At 43.3% G+C, this 23,904-nt stretch overlaps 1 protein-coding gene across 1 annotated transcript in view; it reads right to left on the bottom strand.

Moving 5' to 3' along the window:
• The window catches only part of pou6f2 (POU class 6 homeobox 2), a 534,150-nt gene that overhangs the window by 147,766 nt on the left and 362,480 nt on the right, over positions 1-23,904 (bottom strand). Inside the window, exons 9-11 of the mRNA XM_080193619.1 lie at positions 21,335-21,350; positions 3,117-3,140; positions 131-233 (exon numbers count right to left, since the gene is read on the bottom strand). Coding sequence (XP_080049745.1) covers positions 131-233; positions 3,117-3,140; positions 21,335-21,350 — 143 coding nt within the window. The remainder of the gene's footprint in view (positions 1-130; positions 234-3,116; positions 3,141-21,334; positions 21,351-23,904) is intronic.

The raw sequence follows: 23,904 nt of genomic DNA, 5'->3' as shown, positions 1-23,904 counted from the left end.
GAATCCTGTTAGTGGGCTCGAGACTGAAATCTCCAGGCTCGCTAGAGTTTCTGCCCTGCCAGGAGTGTTTCACTCCAGCGGGGTTTACAATACCTCCCCACTTGCGGGGAGCTGGTGGCCCATCGTGGCTGCCCAGAGGGTTGGGGTAACGGGGGGGGGGGGGACCCTGGGCATTGCCAGCTTGGGGTGTGGGTGGGGGGAGGCGAGGAGATTGGTTGAGTTGGGGTGTCCTGCTGCCACTCTGTAGAGGGATCAGTGACAGAGAGAGGGATGCCAGTGACTGGGGCATGACATTGGGGTCAGCACTGCCATGACCGGGGGTGGGGGAAGGGGAGGGGAGAGAAGAGATTGAGGCAGTCAAGGCTGGCCCAGGCACGCCTGTGGGAGTGCCAGCGATTGAACTGGCCAGTGACCGGAAGGCCAGCAGTGCGTGAGTATTATGCATGTGCTGATCTTGACGCTAATAGATCGGTAGATGCGCAGTGACCTGCTCAGTGCTATGCTGCCAGCCTCCCTGGCAGGAATAGGCCTTGCCTTCAGCTTTGTGTGAATCACCCTAGTGCATGCAGTGCACAGAGTGTGGGATATTCATTTTGAAACTTCTGCTGAAAAACCCAATGGGATTTACTCCAGCTTTTATGCAAATTCAACACTTCTGGGAGAATAGCCCCGTGTGTTCTCCTCACAATTTACTTTACTACCTATCTTTGTATTGTCAAAAAATTGTTTACAATACAATTTGTCCCTTCACCTAAATTATTAAAATGAATTGTAATTAGCTGAGGCCCAGCACTGAGCCCTGCAGCATTTGCCATCCTAAAAAAGTGACCCATTTATCCTGACTCTCTATTTTCTGTTTATTAGCCAATCCTCTATCCACTCTACTATATTAAATCCAAATATCAGGAGCTGTTATGTTGTGTAGTAAGCTTTTGTGAGGCACTTTATCATATGTCTTTTAGAAATCTCAATACATTATATCTACTGATTCCCCTTTAATCATCCTGCTTTATGCATCCGCAAAGATTTTCAGGAAATTTGTCAGAAGAAATTTCCTTTTCACAAAAGCATATTGGCTCTGCTTGGTTATATTTTGAATTTCTAAATGTCCGGCTATTACTTCCTCAATATCGCGTTCCATCATTTTCCCAGTTACAGCTGTTGGGCTAACTGGTGGCACATTCAAATTCCTGTTTTTTTTTCAGCAGGATTGGAAGATTCCACCAGTGGATGGGTGTGGAAAATCCTGCCCATAGTTTCCCGCTTAGGGCATCTAAGCCCAGGATTTAGTCTAAAAATTCGAGCCAAACCTTCAGGGCGTGACATTAGGAAACACACGAAGAATGGCAGAAGTTTGGAAACTTCTTACAAACGCCAATTAATGCCAGATTAATTGTTAACTTTAAAATCTGAGATTGATAGATTTTTGTTTGCCAAAGAAATCTATGGGTAGGGGGATGAAGATAAACATGTGGAATTAGGTACAGCCATGAACTGACTGATATAGCGGAGCGGGCTGAAGGGGATAAACTCCTGTTCCTATTTCCCATTGTTGACCCATTTAAAAATTGAGCTCGGAATCGTGTGTTTGAACTCTCCAGCTGAAACTCAACATATTATCGTAAATGCAAGTTTCCAACTATTGTCTGTTTAATAAATCTGTGGATACCTCAAATTTAACGTTGCAAATCCAACTGTTTTAAGGAATAAATTACAAGGAAGAACACTTGTTCCTCAAACAGAACTAACAGTTATTTACAGCTTCTGCTCTTAGTACAAAGGTCTGTATTGGCAATGGAGGCTCTGCTTTCTAGGAATGTAAGAGCTGAGAGCAACAGATTAATTATTCAGCTTCAAATCTTTTATTTTTAATCTAATTCCAAGCAGCCAACACTTCTACCAAGATAATACAAATTCAAACATTCTCTCAACACCTGACCAGCTCTAAATCCCTTAAATAGAAAATCTGAATGCCACACTTCATATCATATAAGCAAGTAGATTTGGTAGACTCAGTACTAGGATCTTTTCAATGCTGTATCCATGACAACACAATCCTTCAATGCTCACACAAGCTTTAAGCTTCTAAATTGTTGGATAGTGATGGCTAACAACTACCCCAGTTATTGCAATTCAGCATAATTGATTCATGAACTACAGAAACAACTCGAGTCCCGGAGGTTACAGATCCACGTGAATTAGTACAGTTCCCAACATGATCACTTGTTAGATGATTCTTAGCTCTGGGTTTGTGATGTGACTGTGCTGCCACAAAACAGCAGCAGATCCAAACTCAGGGAACTGATTGCTGGGAAAGCTCTCTCTCCCATGAAAAGCACAGGATGATCTCACATGACCAGGGAATCTTACGGAACCTGCAAGAATGGGAAACATGGCACTTGGTTTGAATGAATTGGGTGACACTTTGGTTTGACGGTGGCGAGTTGAAACGCAGAGATTAAGTCAGTGGCATACTAGGCTTCCTGCTGGCCTGCAGCACGCTCCTTCCTGTAATACCTTGGCACAAAGTTAATAATATCACTTGGCTTTGGGTGTTTGCATTTGCTAAATAAATAAAGAAATATGGGTGATATGGTGGAATAATGGTTAGTGCTGCTGCCTCACAGTGCCAAAGACCCGGGTTCAATTCCCAACTTGGGTCCCTGTCTGTGCAGTCTGCATGTTCATCCCATGTCTGCATGGGTTTCCTCTGGGTGCTCATTTCATTGCAGTGTTAATGTAAGTCTACTTGTGACACTAATAAATAAATTTAAAACTTTCTAAATAATATTCATTAACATCAAACTGTTTTCAGTTAAACTATGTTCAAGATAAAGGTAACAGTGCATGACAATCTCATAGCACCCAGTTCACGGTTGATTAATGGTGGCATGCACCACTCAGCTTTATGTCTAAGGTGAGTGGTTTTCCTGCTGGAGTCTTAGTCACTGAGGGTAGAAAGGTTGGCAGGAGGTGCAGAAAGGTACAGAGGAAGAGAGGACAAATGTGGTGGTTGGGGGTGGGGCGGAAGGGAGGGAGGAGGGAGGGGAGGGGTGGTGTGATTTCAAGCAGAGGACATTGGCCTAAATGTGGGGTTGATGTTGCAAAATGTTGGCATCCTGTGGTTCAATCTGAGGGTGCTGCATGATGGAAGAACAGACACAGTCACAGGATGGAGTTGGATTCAGTAGGCAGCAGGGTTAAAATTCACGTCTCATAAGGTGGAGCATGGGAGTATTGAGGAGGATAACGGAAAGTTAAAGATCAAAGTGGACGTTTGGATGGGCTCAGGTGTAGGGACGGCAAGGAGAGATGACATGTCATGGAAATACCTAAGGGGTCAGGATAATAGGGAAGGTTCAAAAGTTCATATGGAAGGAAAACGAAGGAATATGCTGTGTGGGACAGGGGTGATGGGTGCAAGCTTGAAGGTGACAGGAGAAAGTTGGAAGCTGTCTGAGCAGGTCTGAAATTTTACACGCACCATAGTTGAATTGCAGTTTCCCTGAATGGAATCTCGATTGAAGTCATAGAAATCATTGAAATGCCAACAGCAAGCAGCATCAGAGGGGGAGGCTGGTAGGATAGAGACATCTAGGGAAGGCCTGAACAAAGAAGGAGACTGTTGTGTCTTCGCCTCCTGTGGACAAGAACAAGCTATCTTCAAATGTCAGAGAGGTGATTCCATAGATGACTAAAGAGGTCTTGGGAAATAGCAACAACGATATGTGGCACTGAGCATCGAGACCATCAAACACGTGGATTTGTTGGGAACCAAATACCAATGGGTCCTCAAAGCTACAGGACTGCTCAGTTTCTATACCAGTGGTGGCCTTTAGGGTGCACAGGGCAACATGTAGCATCGCATAGGCTGCCTCACGTAGGTGTTCTAAGGTGATCCATGCCCTATTCCATCCTGCCAATCACTTCCCCAGTGATGGAGGCAGATAGGTGGCAAGACTGGCCACACTCAGTCCCATTGCTCAGTTTCCTCAGTGCAAGAGGTCTTCGAGTGCATTCCCATGGTCAACAGATCTTCCAGCTGCCAATGTGAATTGTAAAGGCTTTCATTCCTTGTACAACTGGTGTTCAATCACAGGGCAAGAATCATGCAAGTCTGTTTCCCAGGAAGCTATCACAACACATACATCTTGTGAAATTCACAACTACCAAGGATTTTTGAAGCCCAGCCCAGGTTGATAGATGGATCCTCCAAGACAAGGGTTATCGACTACACAAATGGCTGATGACACTAGTGAGGCACGACAATCAAGTTCATATGCCTCTACCAGAGCCACTGTGGGGAGTATTGTTGTCATGCTCTGCTGCCTTGATTATCTGGACTGGCTTTTCAATACACACTCCGGGCAGTGTCAAAACTAGTGAAAATCTGCTGTGCACTGCACTATCTGACTTTGCAATGTGAGCTCGTTTCCTCATCTCTTCCTATTGCAACATCAAACCTCCTCAGATAACTGTTAGAATATGAGCAGGAGGTCATAAATGTGAAACAGCCTCTTACGGAAGCCAAAGCCATGGAGAGACATGCAAGCGAGGCAGGGGACAACCCGACCTATACAAGATTTGCTTGATCCAGCATATGCATGACAGAGAGAAAAATGATGACATTTTGGGCTGGGGTCAGGGAGGGTGACATTTTGGGGTAAGAGCAGTGAGTTTGACCCACTCAGGGCACCCTCCTTCCCAAATGAGGTCTGCACTTCCCTCCTGCCTTTTCACTTCCCTGTCATTTCTAAAACAGACTTGGCACCCTTACTTGCTGGCATGCCACTGCCCAGGTTTGAGAGCAGCAGAGGTGGATTGGGGCCCTTAATTGGGCAGCTAAGGCCTCCAGAGATTTAAAGCCAAATAACCTACTGGGCACCTTACCCAACTCCTTGTACTATGGAGAACAAGTTGGGAATGGGTTGGCACAGTGGCACAGTGAGCAGCGCTGCCTCACAAGATGGTTCAATTCCCACCTTGGGTCACTGTCTGTGCGGAGTCTCTACGTTCTCCCCATGTCTGCATGGGTTTCCTCCGGGTGCTCCAGTTTCCTCCCACAGACTGAAAGACATGCTAAATTCTCCCTCAGTGTACCCAAACAGGCACTGGAGTATGGCGACTAGGTAATTTTCGTAGTAACTTAATTGTTGTGTTAATGTAAGCCTGCTTGTGACAATAATAAATAAACTAAACTAAACTAGAAGGAGCTGGACTGGCTATGTGACATTTTGCATGGTTCCTGTCCTGCCAAAAATCTGTGCCAGATTCTCCCAAAAACATTGCTTGGGAACATGGCTGTCACAGCCTTCCTCAGCTGCTGGGACACGTCTATGGTCTGTTCACTTGATTGTGCTCCCAAATCTAAGGGTGAATCTCCACAGACCGTGAGGATATAACTGAGCAAGCAGAGGTTACATCAGGTGAAATTGCATCCTGTGGAGCATTGAGTGCTTTGTTCCCACAGGTAGAGGGTGGGATTCTCTAATTCATTCTCTACTCACAGCAGTGCGATTGGAGAATCCCAGCTAGAGCCTTTGGGCTCCAGCCTGGTGCTTGAACAGAGGTGACAGCCAAGTCCCCAGATATTCAGAGGATTCCTACAAAGTCGGCCCCTATTGAGGCCCCCAGAGGGGGGCCTCTGGTCGTGGCTACAAGAAACTTGCTGGAAGTGCAGCAGAAGTTAGGAGAAAACATGGTGGATATGCCAGGGATTACGTGCAGTTTTCACAAGATATGGCGGAGTCCATATAAATGGAGAAGTAACAGAATCATATTTACGAATCATCACAATTTGAACACATCACATTTCATCCTGTTTATCCTGTGTGCCCACATGCCATCACTAGAACAGTTGACCCTTTGTCCTCAAGTTCAGCTGGTCCAGCCTCACCGTCCACAATGGATCACCCACCCACTTCAAAGGACTTCATCACCGCATCCTCCGTGACTGTGCAGATTCTGAGGTCTGGCATTCCCACTCCGATCTGTTTCCTCCCCCTTGTGTTGTGAGTCTGTTTGCCCAGCGTGACAAAGTGCAGAGTTAGTGACACCTGAACTCCCTTGACTGCATTCATCCCCATCAGAAATTCTGGTCTCCCAATCACAAGTGCATCCAGGTGCACACAAAAGTCAAACTTCCACGTGCTTTGGCCTCAAGTGTCATGTGGCGCTAACGCTGATCATGCACTCATTCTTCTGGCATAGCTGCCCATGCATATACATATAACTGATGACTACGTGAGAGAATCGTGCTGAAGATGAGACATAGACACTTACCCTGGTGGATCGAAAGAGATCATTGACATGTCTCCTCCACTGGATCCAGGTTCAAATTGTTATCCCATGCTTGTGCATTTGCACTGTGACCTCTGTCCAGGCTGCCTTAACATGGGAGGGCCTTTTGATGCCTTTTGCCTTTCTCTGATGTCCTGGAGGACAACCTAAACTGTGGAACAACTCTTTGTTGCTGCTCTGACAGTACTTGATGGAAGATCTTCATATAGAGAAATCTCTCAATCTGCAGCAGTGCAATGTCCTGGCAGGGAAGCACAGTTTCCCTGTTGGAACAGGAGGCTCTTTTGCAGCCCATCCGCAGTTGCACCATTGTCAGCTGATGACAGGTTTCACCAATGGGAAACATCCTCTGCTGTGGAATTGCACGGGTCCCCTGCACAGGCCACCGGCACTTTAGATGATGATTGTAATCACATGCAAAACAGGAAAGGGCAGAAAAGCAGGAGTGGTGCACACTTCTGGTTATGCTGTTGGGAACAGCACACCACTGGCAAAGTTCCATCCGTAGTATCGAAAAAGAATATTAAATATTGGGCAGTTTTACACAATGTCATCGTGTGTACTTTTTATTATCAATAATAATTCAGAGATGTTTTGGATCAGAGCAAGAAATGTCACAGTACAGAAATTTAAATTAAACATTTAATTTTACTAGAAATATTGTTTTTATTATTTCATTGGATGCGAACATCACTGACAAAAATCAGTATTTGTTGCCCATCCTTAATTGCCCGCGAGGACAGTTAAAGTCAAACACTTTACTGTGTATCTGGAGTAACATGACGGTCAGACCAGATAAGAACGGTAGATCTCTTCCCTAAAGGACATAGGCACCTAACCTTAACATGATAAATGATGCTAGTTTCACGGCCACTATTGCTGAGACTAGCTTTCTACTCCAGAAATATTCATTACTGGAAAATTTAAATTTCATGAGCTACTTTGGTGGGATTTGAACCTGCATCTCCAGAACATAAGGCTGAGCTTCAGGATTACTGGTCCAGTGACATTAGCACTACACCAGCATCTCTCCCCTAATGTAATATTGCTTATCAAGTGAAACAAACATTTAAGGTTGATCTTGGTAGCAATAAGAGAAAACACAAAACCACTTAATCATCTTAGATCTGAACATTTAACCCACCTGATCAAAACAAAAAGAATGAGACCCAAGTGCCAAAAGAACTTCTGCTGCATAATACAGAAATAACAAATCAATTCCTCCCATTTGTTTCAACAGAAACATTAGAGCAAAAGTTTGGAGTCAGTTCTCATTACTTTGAAGGTCATGCCGGTTGTGAATATAACTTTTGCTTAATAAGTCTCCAAATCGTAGGAAGCAGTTACTGCTCTGAAGTAAATCTAATGTTGCATTCAAAGGGAAAAAAAAGAACTGATATGGCCTAGCACAGCACAGTAATAGGAGATTTTCCCCCCACAATTTCCACTTCCCTATGAACCTAATCAACTGTGATATGAGAAAATATACTGGGGATCATCCAGGCAGAATCTGACCGCCACCTGAAAATGTCCTCAAAATTCTACAGTTTTAGACTATACTATGATCCATCCGACATCAATTTTGCTCATGTACATCAAAATGCTATTAGAGAAAGCTTACAAACACCTCCTGAATACTGGGCTGCTCTCAGTTCCAAATCGAAGCCAGTATGTAAAGACTCCCTAGTGGTTAGCTAAAGGTAGCTTTCGATTACTCATTCGAAAGCATTTGGTTATGGAAAGGTGTCTTGGGATAAGAACTGAATTTGAGAAACTTTATATCAATTTCTTCAAATTCACTGTTCTATTTTGAAAATAAAAGCCAATTCCCTTACAATTTTCTTAACAAAGTAAATACATTTTTCCACATTTATCGAAATGACTTTTTTTTCTGAATCTGACTTATGTCATTCAATGAATACTTTATTGCTACATTTAATTCTCCCAAAATACTAGAGATAGGAAATTCTTTTACGTTAATACATGATTTGGAAATATTACTGAGCTCTGCATTGGCCTCAGTCAGGAAATGCACATAACCCTAAATTTTGTGCATCAGTTTTTTTGCCATATACAGTCCTAATGTTTATACTTGGTTAACATACATTTTGCATTCAATCCTTTTATACCAATAACACTTGCAGAGTACATGTGGACACCTCATTGCAGTAAGGAAAATCATGTAATCTTATCAATACGATCTCGGGGCGGAGTGTCTCGGGGTTTCTTATGAATTGTCACTGACTAACCTTTTAATTCTTTAAACTTGCTCTGTCTTTGAAGGATGTCCAAGTGATGAGCACCCTTATTATAGCAAACAACTGCAGGGTTTGCCTCCTTCTTTAAGGATACGCATTCCTGGTCAATGTTCCTTTATATTGCAGCATTTCAGCCTTTAACAATCACCAGGTTCTACTTTATGTTGCCTGGTGTGAGTTCCTAAGTGACATCCATTCTGACAAACTGACAGTGGCGAATGTGAACATTTTACCTGCACTAGATGTGTTACTAGGTCAAATATTTCTAAACACAATTTGTTAAGAATATATTTGTAAATGACCAAATTACTGAAGAACTTATCACTTACGTTACTTTCCCCTCGCAGAATTTTAACAGCTGCTTCTGCAGTGCACAAGAAACCAAAGGCATCTTAGCTAGAGCTTTCCAATATGTATTAGGGAAGTGTGAAGCCGCTCCTCCCCAACACAAACATGGATATTTAAAATAAAATCCCCATTACCTCACATCAGCCCCTCGGATTCTCATCATCAATTTAGCTGCAGGACTGGTGGCACACTTGCAACTGGAAGATGACAGCTCTTTCTTCAGAGGCTCAAGATTCTCCTGAAGATTTGAATACTATCCACAATTGGGCCTGTGTGATCATAATCGGATGAACCAGGAACATTCATTATAATCTCATTCCAAAGTCCCAGCATTTTCTGTGGTGAATAGCTAAACACACGGACCTGAAATCTTCAGGTTCAATAGCTGGACTGTTAACTAATCTCATCTGGGACAGTGAGACCATTGGCCTCAGCACCATTAGGTTAGGAAGGGGAAATAAATTATCAAGGGAGCGAGTTTTTATTTGTTGCCTGGTGAATACACGTGTCATAGGATTAAGACTTGCTTATTAATATGGAGATTTAGATAGGATAACAGGGAACAATCAGTAGCTCAGTAAAATTTTCTCCAAAAGGGAATGGACAACCTTATTGGGAATGAAGTGGGGAGAAACACCTCGACCACAATCCTAAAACCTACAACTCATGTAAATTGTATTAGAATTAGAAAAAATTAAGGAATTCAGACGGACAAATGGATAGACTGACACTGCTGTCAATGGGCTTTTGTTGCTTGTTTATTTATTAGTCACAAATAGGCTTACACTAACACTGCAATGAAGTTACTGTGAAATTCCTCTAGTCGCCACACTGTGGCACCTGTTCGAGTCAGTGCACCTAACCTGCACATCTTTCGGACCATGGGAGGAAACTGGAGCACCCAGAGGAAACCTACACAGGGACAACGTGTAAACTCCACACAGACAGTGACGCAAGCCGGGAATTGAATCCGGGTCCCTAGCGCTGTGAGACAGCAGTGCTAACCACTCTGCCACCACGCTGCCCATGCTTCCAACTCCCCTTAATCAGATGGTGGAATTATTCATTAGTAGGTTTTCAGCTCTTAGTAGGCCAAGCCTATTCTTCAGAGTTGGAGTAGGTTTAAAATTTTGATTCTTTGGTGGTTTCTTGATGTTAGACTTCCCTCAGAATATGACAATTTATTACAGATTTTACACGTCCTTACATTATCTTTAGCCACCAGCCTAACACACTTTCCCAACATGTACCAATTTCCACCAAAGTGGTCTGTCAGTGGAAATTTTCCTTTGTCCGTTTCTCATAATCCTCCAGTGACAAGGGTACGGACAATTTCCCTGACCATTTCTTACAGTATACACGCAAAGTCCATAGGAACCTTGCTTTCTCTTTAACATTTTCAACACGCTAGAGAGAATGACCAAGCTCTTCCCCCTAACACAGAACAGAAAAATTAATTCAGTATATTTGCGATGCCTTTTGCACCTGGTATCAGGACACCTTTTGGGGCCTTTCAATGTCCTTACCTTTTCCTTTATAACTACTTGAGATTTTTTTAATAGAAATGCTTGACATTTAATTTAATACTTCCTACAAACAAAAACTTTCATTTATATAGCTTTTTTAATTAAAACAAAATATCCTGGGGCACTTCACAGAACTGTAATGAAATAATGGATACCAGGTCAAGGAAAGAGATATTAAGAGGGGTGACCAAGTACTTTATTGAAGGGGGAAGTTTTATAAAGAAACTTAAACAACAGGGAGATGGAAAAATTCAGACAGAGAATTCCAGGATGCATGGTCAAACTGTCTGAAAGCTAGTAATTTGGATGCACAAAATGTTGGAGTGAAAAGTTCAGAGGTGTAGGACTGCAATGAGGGAAGAGTAAGGCCATGAATTAATTTCATAGAATCGTAGAATTCATACAGGGCAGAATGAGGCCATTCGGCCCATCGAGCCTGCACTGACAACAATCCATGTGATCCTATGCATTTACCCAGCTAATCTTCCGATACAAAGGAGCAAATTCGCATGGCCAAGCAACCTAACCTGCACAACTTTGAAGTGTGGGAAGAAACTGGAGCACCCAGAGGAAACCCATGGGATTGAGTTTGCGGTGGAGGCCAAAGATGATGACTTTTGTCCAAGACAGGATGTTGGACATGCAGTCTTATAACATGTAAGACGTGGTGTTGTTCAAGTGATGATGGAGAGTTAGATACCATCTGGATGTCTGAAGGACATGTCTACCAAGGGACTGCACATAGGAAGAGGGGCAAGGATAAATTCTTGGGAGATTCCAGCAATAATGATGTGGGAACCAGGAATAGAAGACATGTTATGCAGATACTCGAAAAGCTATTGGTGCAATGTGCATTGCATTTGCTCAATTTGACATTCTAATTCTCTTCCATAGATCACACCCTACTTACGAGCTATGCAGAGATCTTAAACACAGATTGCCAAGAACAAAGACATATTCCCAAGTGGGAGCTCAAATATAATCAACTTTTGAACTGAATGCAAACAATCTCAGTCCTGAGGGATAGGTTCTATGAAATAATCAAACTTGCTTGGTTATCTGTTAACAACAATAACAACATGAGTCTTTAACACAGTAAAACGTCACGAGACACTTCTCAGAAGTACTATCAAACAAAATTTGACAGCAAGCCACATAGGATAAAATAGGACAGATAACCAAAAGCCTGATTGAAGAGATTGGCTTCAAGAATTGTTTTAAAGGAAGAGAGGTAAGGAGGTTTAAAAGTTAGGAGAACTGAGCCTCGAGCTTAGGTAGCTAAAGGCACAAAAATCAGTGATGAAACTATGAAAATTGAGGTAAATGTAGCCAGACTTGGAGGAGCACAAATATCTGAGGGTTGCAGGACTGGAGAAGGTTATAATGATCGGGAGGGACAGGGCCATGGAAGGATTTGAACACCAGGCATTTTAAGACTGAAACATTGTCGAACATAGGACTGATGGATGAATGGAACTTGGTGTGGTTTAGGACATGGGCAACAGAGTTTTGGATAACATGGGGGACTAACCAGGAGAGCATTCTGGCCAAATCTGGAGGTAAGTTAGGCACGGATAAGGGTACAACAACAGATGAGCTCAGGGGGAGGTGGAGATAAGCAATGTTACTGACGTAACGTAGCTAAGAGTAGTGGGCGAGAAGAGGATTGGGAGAGGCTTAAATGTCAACAAAGAATGACAAAGAAGTTGATAAAGAAGGGTAGGATAAACTATGAAGCTGGGCTAGCGCTTAACATAAAAAAGGATAGCAAGAGTTTTTATAAATACATAAAAAGGAAGAGGCTGGCTAGGGTGAACGTTGGACCCTTAGGAGATGACAGGGGGGACTTAGTGGTAGGGGATGGGGAAATGGCTGAGGCCTTGAATAACTTTTTTGTTTCGGTCTTCACGGAGGAGGACGTGAATAATTTGCTGGGTGTTAGCGATGGAAAGATGGTAGGAGTGGAGGGCCTGAATGACATTATTGTTACTAGAGAGGCGGTGCTCGACAGACTGGAGGGACTGATTGTGGACAAGTCCCCAGGACCGGATGGAATGCATCCAAGGGTTCTGAAAGAAATGGCGGAGGTGATAGTGGATGCCTTGGTGATTATTTTCCAAACGTCGCTGGATTCCAGGGAAGTGCCGGAAGATTGGAAAACGGCTAATGTTATGCCGTTGTTTAAGAAGGGTGGCAGGCAAAAGGCGGGGAATTATAGGCCGGTTAGTTTAACGTCTGTTGTAGGAAAAATGTTAGAATCCTTGATCAAGGAGAAAATTGCGAGGCATCTTGAGGAGAATTGTTTGGTAGAGCAGACGCAGCACGGTTTCGTTAAGGGGAAGTCGGTCTGACGAACTTATTGGAGTTCTATGAGGATGTGTCTAGGGCGGTGGATAGAGGAAAGCCGGCGGATGTGGTGTTTCCTGATTTTCAGAAGGCGTTTGACAAGATGCCTCACAAGAGGTTATTGCAGAAGGTCAGGGGGCACGGAGTTGGGGGTAGGGTGTTAGCGTGGATAGAGGATTGGCTGTCAAATAGGAGGCAGAGAGTGGGGGTCAATGGGTGCTATTCGGATTGGCAGTTGGTGACTAGTGGAGTGCCCCAGGGGTCGGTGCTGGGGCCTCAGCTATTTACCATTTATATAGATGATCTGGAGGAGGGAACCGAGTGTAGGGTGTCAAAATTTGCTGATGACACCAAGATTGGTAGAACGGCAAATTGTGCGGAGGGTGCGGAGAGTCTGCAGAAGGATCTAGATAGGCTGGGCAAATGGGCCAGGAACTGGCAAAAGGAATTTAATGTTGGCAAATGTGAGGTTGTCCACTTTGGTAGGAATAATGGTAGGAAGGACTATTACTTACGTGGTGAAAAACTGCAGCATGCGACGGCACAGAGGGACCTCGGGGTCCTTGTGCATGAGTCGCAAAAACCCAGCCTGCAGGTGCAGCAGGTGGTCAGGAAGGCAAATGGGATGCTGGCCTTCATAGCGAAGGGGATTGAATATAAAAGTAGGGAGGTCTTGCTGCAGCTGTACAGGGCACTGGTGAGGCCGCAGCTGGAGTAGTGTGTGCAGTTTTGGTCGACGTACTTACGCAAAGATATTTTGGCCTTGGAGGGAGTGCAGAGGAGGTTTACTAGGCTGATTCCGGAGTTGAGGGGGTTGAACTATGAGGAGAGGCTGAATAAACTAGGCTTGTACTCGTTAGAGTTTAGAAAAATGAGGGGAGATCTCATTGAGACATATACGATGTTGAATGGGATGGATAGGATAGAGGTGGAGAGGCTCTTCCCGCTCAGAAAGGACAGTAGGACTAGAGGGCACAGCCTCAAGATAAAGGGGGGGGCGGTTTAGAACGGAGTTGAGGAGGAACTTCTTCACTCAAAGGGTGGTGAATCACTGGAATTCTCTGCCCGTTGAAGTGGTGGAGATTGCCTCGCTCAATATTTTTAAGACGCGGGTTGATAGGTTTTTGATAGGCAAGGGGATTAAGGGTTATGGGGAGAAGGCGGGAATGTGGAACTGAGCCACGACAGATCAGCCATGATCTTATTGAATGGTGGGGCAGGCTCGAGGGGCTAGATGGCCTACTCCTGCTCCTATTTCTTATGTTCTTATGTACGTAGAAGTAGACAGTCTTGGCGATGGAGAGGTTATGGGGTCAGAAACTCAAGTCAGGGTCATGTAGGAGGCCAGATTGTGTATGGTTTAGTTTGATCTGTGGAAGAATTCCTTCTTTTAAAGAGTGGTGAATCTTTGGAATTCTTTGTCCCTGGAAGCAATGGATGTGAGTCCATGAACATTTTTAAGGTTCAGACCGATAGATTTTCAATCTGTAGGGCAATTAAGGGTTATGACAGGGAAATAGATTTAGTGAGTGTTTGATCAGCCATGATCGAAGGGCTGAATGGCCTACTCCTGTTCCTATTTCATATGGTTCAGCCTCGGACAGGTATCAGGGAGAATGATGGAATTAATGGCTAGGAAAGGGAATTTGTGCTCGGGACCAAATATAGTGGTTTCATTCTTCCCAATATTTAACTAGAGGAAATTTCTGCTTGTCCAATACCTGATGTCAGACAAGCAAGAGGTACTGACCTGCCTGATTCAAGCTACACAGTCTGTGATAAATGATTGACTCACTTTCAACAACAACATCAAAATCAATTTGCATTGATCTAGTGTCCTTAATTTGGTCAGCCCAATTAAACAGCCCAATACACTTCACAGGAGCGTTAAACAAAACTTGACACTGAGCCACAGAAGGAGATGTTAGAACAGATGTCAAAAGCTTGGTGAAAGAAGTGGGTTTTAAAGGAGGATAGAGAGGTAAAGTAGCAGAGATTGGGAGTGAATTAAAATAGCTTTGGCCTTTGGCCTCTGGCCTCGGCAGCTGGCCCCAATAGTGGAATAATTAAAATCATTGATGCTCAAGAGTGCCCAATTGCAAGAGTGCAAAAATTTCAAATGGTGTTAGAGTCAGGGAGGGCAAGGTCATGAGGGGTTTAAATTTTAAAACTGAAGTGCTATCAGACTGGAAGCCAGTGTAGGTAAGTGAGCCCTTGTGTAATGGATGAATGGCTCGTTGCGTGATTTAGGATATGGACAAAAGAGTTGTGTACGAGTTCAAGTTCATGTAGGATGTAAGGAGGGAGGCCAGCCAGCAAAGCACTGGAGTAGTCAAGTCAAGAGGTAATAAAGACCTGGATGAGGGTTTCAGCAGCAGATGAATTGATAAAAGTGGTGGAAGGTGGACAATATTACTGTGGCAGAAATAGGCACTGTTGATATTGGAGAGAATGTGGTCTAAAGATCATTTTGGGTCAAATATGACACCAAACTTGTGAATTGTCTGATTGAGCTTCAGACTGTTGCTTGGGAGAGTGATGGATTCAGTGGCTAGGGAATGAATTTTGTGGGAAGTTTGCTTTCCTGTTGCCAGGTGTATTACCTTGGAGCCAAGTCAACTTTAGGAGATCCTTCAAAGGTGCCAAAAGATAGTACCGGACCAAACTAGAGTCCTGGGCTAGACACATCAATCCCTGCTGATTATGGCAAGGTCTGCAAGACATAATAGGCTACAAGATGAAGGCATGAAAATTGCCGGCTCCAACACTCGCTCAATTCATTCTCTGCCCGTTTTGAGCAAGAGATCAGCAAGAGCACGCCCTCCACCCTGGAAGCCCCGGATGAACCAGTATCTAGGGTCACCATCGTAGATGTCAGAGCATCTTTCTTGAAGGTCAACACACGGAAAGCGACTGGCCTGGACTGGCACTCAGATCTTGCATGGATCAGCTGGCAGGGGTATTCACAGACATCTCCAACCTCTCTTTACAATAATCTGAGATCCCTAACTGCTTCAAGAAGATGACCATCATGATACCCAAGAGAAACCAAGCAGCGTGCCTTAATGACTATCGGCTGGTGGCACTGACATCCATCATTATGAAGTGCTTTGAAAGGTTAGTTATGGCATGAATCAATTCCAGCCTCCCGGACTACCTGGATCCACTACAGTTTGCTGACCGCTGCAACAGGTCCACAGCAGACGTCATTTCCCTGGCCCTGCACTCAACCTGGGAACACCTAGATAACAAGGACACCTATGTCAGAGTCCTATTTATTTGGCCAGATCTCACCATTGTCAACAGGGTTTCCCATTCAATGCATCCTTACCAGCGAAAATGGAGAGTTCAGCAAAGACAGATTATTTTCTAACTTTCAAGTGGAGAAAGCCACCTCAGATAAAAAAGTTCTGGCCACTATCATAATTTTTGATTAAGTTGATGGAGATGCCAGTAACTTTTCCAAGTAGCACAGTGAATAAGAGGAAACTTTGTGGATACATTTTCACCAATTTCTTGTCCCCATCATGGACACATAGGGCAAGCTTTTGATTCACTCAAAATGTATCCACTTGCACAGAATTAAACTTAGGTCTTTACTATACCCGTTAAAAGGTTGTTGCACATGGTGAAGGTGAGCAATTTCGGCAGCAGTTACTTGTCTCTCTTCAACCCAGTCAAATTAATAGAAAAACATCCCCAAGGCACGCCTTTGAGGCTAAATATGCACACCAAACCAGAGAAAGAGATGTTGGAAGGATTGACTGAATACTTTGACAAAGAATTGGGTTTTAAAAGGGGTTGTAAAAGTGGAGGAGAATTTGGATTGTTGAAAGAATTTAAGGAGGCTATTCCAGAGTTTAGATGGCTGAACTCATAGACACTAATGGAGGAAACAAGGGAGTACACTGGATGCTACAGTGATTGGACCAAAAGAGCACGTTGTTTGCTTCAACACTGCAATTCTAATAATGCGTGCAGGTTTAAGCATACACATAGTGACTGCTTAAAATAGATTCCCATGTGAGGGACTTCATTTCAATTTACATGAAAGAGAATAAAATCAAAACAGTTATCAGCAGTTACCATGAAGCTTCTAAATAAGATGATCTTTCATAAAAGAAATATGCGGCTCAGAGGGAGAAAAAAATGAAACGTCTCATGATTTCCGGGATTAAACTTTGTGAAAATAGTACCTTAATAACCAGGTAGGTATGGCAATTCTCTTGATGCTTGCTTTGAATGAAACCTCTTCTTCTAATCAAGTGCAAGTGAGGTGAGCTAATGAAAAAATGATTTCCAACATATTTGATTCACAGATAACCTCTTTTTACAAGTGCTTTTACAGTCAAATTTCACTTCGGCAATTTTAAAACCATGTTTAAAACCATGATATACTAGACTCTCAGGCCAGATGGGCGTTTTGATGCCTTTTTACACAATTTATTTCCAATCATAACACAAACATACTCTCAAATAAATTAGCACTATTCGCCACAGAAACAAGATCTAAAAGACTACCTTCACAGTGCTTTATATCAGCTGAGGCATGGAATACGAGAGCTATACAAGAATACAAGGGAAGTTATGATGGAGCTATATACAATGTTCATTAGGCCACAGCTAGAGTGCGCAGTTTTGGTCGCCACATTAAAAAAGTTGCGATTGCACTAGAAAGAGTGCAGTGGTAATTCACCAGGACATTGTGTAATGGCACATTTCAGCTGTGAAGGGGGGGGGCGTTGGTTAGGCTGGTGTTGTTTTCCTTAGAGCGGAGAAGGCAGGGGAGGGAACCCTGATTGAGGTCTACAAAATTACAAGGAACATGGAGAGAATAGATAGGAAGAAAACTTTCCCCTTAGTTGAGTGCTCAATAACGAGGAGACCCAGACTTAAGATAGGGGGCAGGAGATTTAGAGGGGCTTTGAGGAAAAGCATTTTCACCCAGAGGGTGGTGGGAATCTGGAACTCAATGTTTGAAAGAGTAGTAGAGGCGAGAACCCTCACAACATTTAAGAAGCATTTAGTTTAGGACTTGAAATGCCATAACATACAAGAATATTGACCAAGTGCAGAAAATGAAATGAGAATAGTTAAGTGCTTGATGGCTGGCGCAGACATGGTGGGCCGAAGGGCCTCTTCCTGTGTTGTAAAGCTCTATGACTCTGACTCTATATTTCATAGTCGTAGAGCCATAGAGCTTTACGGCACAGAAAGAGGGGGAAGGAGAGGAAGGAAGAAAAGATTTTAGGCAATAAAAAAGTTGAGCAAAATGCAGCAACAAAAAGCCCTTTAGAGACTGCAGCTAAAATGCATATGTTTAGAAAGACAGCTAAGGCCATTATAAATACAGCTTACTATTCAAATTCAAAAATAAGGAATCAATAAACTTCCTTATTGTACTCCGAGATCTGCTACATTGTCTCCTGATGCGTAAAAGATTAGCATTTCGAAGAGGGGGAAATTTGTCAATGATGGATTTTCAATGCATTTGGTTAGGAAAAGAGGTTTTTCTTTGGCCAAAATTTAATCAAATCCATGACAGACAAGGAGGCGCTGCACCAATGGAAACTGAGTTGGATCTTCCCCTCTCTGTTGAAAATGAAATGACACAAATTTTATTACAAGCTGGTGGCTAAAAGAAAACTGGTGTTCGATTGGGATTTGTCAGTAAGTCTCCACAGCAGCTGAATAGTAAGATGCTACAAGGTACCTGTTGGGTATTCACTGTGAATGACTTACAAAATAGCACAGCATCCTCGTACTCATCAGCTTCCTTCTCTATATGATTTTAACGTATAGGCCGTTAATATCCTCCCCTTACAAGAATTCTACCTCCTGTTGAAAGTCAAGGGCTGAAGCCAACATCGATTTTCTACTTTCAGGCAGTCCTGGTTCAACGAAGCTTCCATATAAAGGCACTGGCACTGGGGTCAGAGATGGTCTGCAGCTGGGGTCCAGCACCTACATTAATTTTATTGCACAATCAACATCTTCAACATGTAATTCAAAATGAAGCAAGTGGATCTCTGCCACTTGCACAAGCACTTTGAAATCAACGTGATACTTTTGGGCCAAATGGAGGCAGCAGTCGGCTTCACTTTCACTCATCATTGCATGGGGACAAGGACCTAGCCTAAAGGGAAGAAATTGGCTCCAGCACTTCAGGCTAAACTGGTTGGAGGTCTTCAGGCTGGGCATGGGGGAGTTCTGTATGAAAGTAACAAGTATCCTGAAGTTTTCCAGGAAGGGCTTGGAAGAATAAGGGGAACCAAAGCTAAGATGTAAATTGACCCCAAGGCTACGCCTGAGTATTTTAGACCAAGACCAGTTCCACACTTCCTATTTGAAAAAGTAGGAATTGGAACTGGAAAACCCCAAAAATCTGGGCATGAAGCCTGTACAATTTGCGAATTGAGCCATGCCTCTCATCCCTGTCCTCCAGCTGGATAAGTCGGTCTGACTTTATGTAGACTATAAGTTCACTGTCAACTGGGTCCCTAAACTTGATAGATACCCCATGCCCTGAACTGAAGACCTGTAAACCAGGTTAACAGATGGTCAAGTATTCTCTAAGCAAGATATGAGTCATGCATGTCTCCAATTTGAATTAAACAAACCTTCCTGAAATTATGTGACAATTAATACGCACAAAGGGCTACATACACTTGCCTGCCCTTCAGGGTCTCATCCACAAGCACCATGTTTCAAAGGGTCATGGAGAACATACTCCAAGGATTACTCCAAGTGGTGGTGTAACTGGATGATTTCCTGGTCACAGGAACTTCAGACCACAAACACCTAGCAAACTGTAAGAGGTATGCCTGAAAGGGGGAAAATATGCCCACTAATCAAATGATACATTTTTAAGCTATCGGGTGGATGGTAAGGGACTGTATTCATTAGAGGACTAAGTAGGGGCCGTTGAGGAGGTTCCAACACTGAGGAACATCTTCCAAAGGCAAGTGAATTATTATGGGAAATCTATTTCTAATCTAGCTTCCTTACTGGCCACCTTGTATATCCTACTACAGAAAGTAGTCTTGGGAGGCGCCGCAGCTGGAGGCTTTCAATGCTGTTAAACAGCAGGGCTTATCATCTAACTTCTTGGCCCACTTTGACTCCAAAAAGGATCTTGTTCTGATATTGGCACACAGTTGGAAAAATGCAGCAGGAAAATCTATTGTATGGGCATCCAAATCTCTTTTGGATGCCGAATGAAGATAATCCCAAATTGAAAAAGAGGGAATGGCAGTTAGTTGTCATTGGCGTTAAAAATTTTTATCAATATGTCTCTGGTAGATGCTTCATAATAATAACTGACCACAGATCCCTGTCTGGACTTTTTAGAGAAGACAAAGCAATGACCCCATTGCCTCTGCCCAGATACAATGTTACTCCTTGTTATTGACGGTATGTGAATACATCCTACAGCACTGCTCCGGAACCTGGATAGCTAACACTGATGCACTGAGTTGTCTGCCATTGTCTACAAGCCCACTTTAATTATGAGCTTTCGAAGAGATTATGATGACCCTCAATTTTTTGGAGACTCTGCAGTATCTGCAAGGCAAATCAAAACTTGGCGGCAAAAGGACCCAGTCCCATCTAAATTTAAATACATGATTCTGAATAACGGATTCAGTGGACAACCCTCAGGTGAAATGAAATCCTCTCTGACAAAGAAAGATAAGCTCAGTGTTGTGCATGATATCATTCTTTGGGGGGAGTCTCATGTAGTCGTCCCTCGCCTAGGGTGGCATCCGTTACTTATGGTATTACACCATGGCCACCCTGGGATTTTGAAAATGAAAATGCTAACCAGGAGCCTTGGACGGTGGCCTGGTTTTGACATAGACATTACCGACTTGGTCAGACAGTGTGATTCGTGCCAGGAGAACAAAAAACTTCTTCCTCCATCTCCCTACATCCATGGGAGTGGCCAGGTAGGCCCTGGGTACGAGTGGGTGTGGACCTCACCTTTTATAGGTTCAATGTTTCTCATTAAGGTCGAGTCGTACTCCAATTTGTTGGCGATTCATCGCAAGAGCTCCACACTTCCCATGCTACGCTTGAGAAACTGCAACAAAGTTTCTGCACACTCAAGATACCTGATTTTAGACAATGACACTGCCTTTACTTGAACTAACTTCCAGACCTTCATGCTTTCCAATGGCATCAAACACATTTAGGACAGCACCCTATCACCTGTCATCAAGTGGGCTGGCTGAACAGGCACTGCAGGCTTTTAACATGAAGAAGTCACACACAACATCCACTGAGACCAAACTGACATGGTTTTTATTCAACAATAGAGCGACCCCTCAGGAAACAACAGGAATTGTCCCAGTGGAATTGGTAATGGGACGGGGACCTCAGATAAGACTCAGTCTACTGTTTCCAAACAACTTGGCAGTGAGGGTGGAGAGTCAACAGGAGAACCAGACAAAGTATCATGATTCTGCAAGGATAGAAAGAACTTCCAAAACCAACGGTCCAGTTCACATGAGGAACTTCAGAGGTTGTCTCAGTTGTGATCCTGGGATCTGAGTGGACAAAATTAGGCCGGTGTCTTATAAAATAAAAGTGCAGGGCAAAGTTGTGAGGAGGAAGCACCTCGATCACCTCAAGACTAGAGCCTGTGCCAATGTGGTCATCATTACCAGCTGTTGCCAACATGGGTCACAAATTTCAGCCAACCCTATGCCTGCCCCTCTGGGAGATGAGCACACAGATTCCTAAGTGGAAGTGGGAGAGACAAGTGCTCCGACTGAAGCAAGATCCCAGGAAAAACCTGTGTCAGTAGCTTTACAGCACTTCCTCTGAAAACAACGGGGCTTCAAATCAGTTCCCACTCCCAGACCTGGTCCCAACTTCAACTGGCCCCAGGCCAGTTGTCAAGTAGTGGAAAAGACCTTTCCACAGCAAGATCGCTGGGGGAGAAATGGACTTAAGGGGGAAGAGGCATTATGACGACCACAGGGGATTGTCAATAAATCTCCCCATAGGCCTCATGGATAATGAGCTCTCCTAGTGATTAAGAGGAGGCTCTCCCAATTGGAAAGGAGCAGCAGGAGTTTAAAACCAGCTGTCTCTACTCAGACCAGCAACCAGTCACTGTAGCTGCAGAAGTGGTATTTTGTTCACTATCTGAATAAAGGGTGTTGGTGACAGAAGGCTGGCTGCAGCCAAATTTTTACAAACAAAGAACAGAGAACAAAGAAAATTACAGCACAGGAACAGGCCGTTCAGCCCTCCAAGTCTGCACCGCCCACGCTGCCCGAGTTAAGTAAAACCCCCTACCCTTCCGGGGGCTGTATCCCTCTACTCCCATCCTTTTCATATATTTGTCAAGACGCCCTTTTAAAGTCACTATCGTATCCGCTTCCAGCACCTGCCTCGGCAAGGAGTTCTAAGTGTGGCCTAATAAAGGTTCTATAAAGCTGAACATGACTTGCCAATTTTCAAACTCAGTACTCTGGCTGATGAAGAGAAGCATGCCGTATGCCTTCTTGACTACCTTCTCCAACTGCGTTGCCACTTGCAGTGACCTGTGTACCTGTACGCCCAGATCCCTTTGCCTATCAATACTCTTAAGGGTTCTGCCATTTACTGTATATTTCCTATCTGTGTTAGACCTTCCAAAATGCGTTACCTCACATGTGTCCGAATTAAACTCCAACTGCCATCTCGCCCAAGTCACCAACTGATCTATATCCCGCTGCACCGTCTGATGGCCCTCTTCACTATCTGCAAATCCATCAACCTTTGTGTTGTCCGCAAACTTACTAATCAATCCAGTTACATTTTCCTCCGAATCATTTATATATATTACAAACAGCAAAGGTCCCAGCACTGATCCCTGAGGAACATCACTTGTCATAGCCCTCCATTCAGAAACACGCCCTTCCACTGCTACCCTCTTGTCTTCTTTGATGAAGCCACTGTTGTATCCACCTTGCCAGCTCACTTTTGATCCCATGCGACTAGGAAATATACAGTTATGTTAATTCCTGAGAATTGAATATTGAGACTATACTGTGTGCTCCATTTCATGCGTACGTTGTACAATGCAGTAAAGAAAATCAAGCGAGTCCAATACCTGGAATTTTTTAAAATTATTTTTTGTAAAGCTAGCAGCAGATAGGTACGTGGGAATTGAAATAAACTGGTTTTAGAATTGAAAAGCAGAATAGTGGGGATGCCGGAAATCTAAGATCAAAACAGAAAATGCTGGAAAATACACAGTAGGTCAGGCAATATCAACCTTTCAGGTGATGAGAGGTCACTGATTTGAGACATTAAACTCTTTTTCTCTTTCCACAGAAGCTGTCTGACCGGCTGAGTGTTTCCAGCACTTTCTGGTTTTAGAATCGTAAGTTTGAAATCTTAAGGCAAATTTTCGCTTAAGGAATGGACTATTAGTGCAACAAATGGGATTAAACAACGTACTTGGTATCAAGATAGAGAGGTCTGCTTTGGCGTTTATTCTCTGTTCAAGATTAATTTTCCATTTTGCTATTAACTTAGCTGCCATATTATTCTAATGCTGCAATTTTTTTTATTTTTAAATGGATTCTGCCTCTGATTCCATAAAAAGCAGTCATTACAAAGTTTCAAATCTCTGCTAGACTTCGAACTCTGAAGTTTGAACAGGATTTTTAAAAAAAATGAGTGCTGCATTTGTGTAACACAGAGACAGGAATGAATGCTTCAGAGTTGTGCTTGTTCCCATCACTGGATGGGCTGGAGTTATCATTCACAGAAACTTGCGCAAAGGATTATGTCAAGCATATGTTTAAAAAAAAAGAATGCTGCAGGTTTTAGAAGCAGTTGGGAAGTTAAACCATTAACACTATCAACAGCAGTTTGATGTACAGAATCAAATAATGGAAACTAACCAACTGTGTGGCTGTGGAATGAAGCAGAAAATTAGATTATTGCCCAACAGCAATACTGCAATGTAAATATCAATTTAGTAATGGCAAAAACTGCTACTGCCTTTCCCAGAAATATGGATTAATTAAAGTATACCTCACTGAAAAGCTTGACCAGAAATAGAGATTAAAGTACAGATGGTTAAAGTCCCTCCCTCAAAGTGTGAAATGATTAAGCGCCAAAGCCTG

The sequence above is a fragment of the Carcharhinus amblyrhynchos genome, chromosome 8 (genome assembly GCF_965287045.1).
Source record: "Carcharhinus amblyrhynchos chromosome 8, sCarAmb.v2.hapA, whole genome shotgun sequence".
In the NCBI taxonomy this organism is placed as follows: domain Eukaryota; kingdom Metazoa; phylum Chordata; class Chondrichthyes; order Carcharhiniformes; family Carcharhinidae; genus Carcharhinus; species Carcharhinus amblyrhynchos.
The sequence above is the reverse complement of the archived record's forward strand: the minus strand, read 5'-3'. Positions and strand labels throughout refer to the sequence as shown.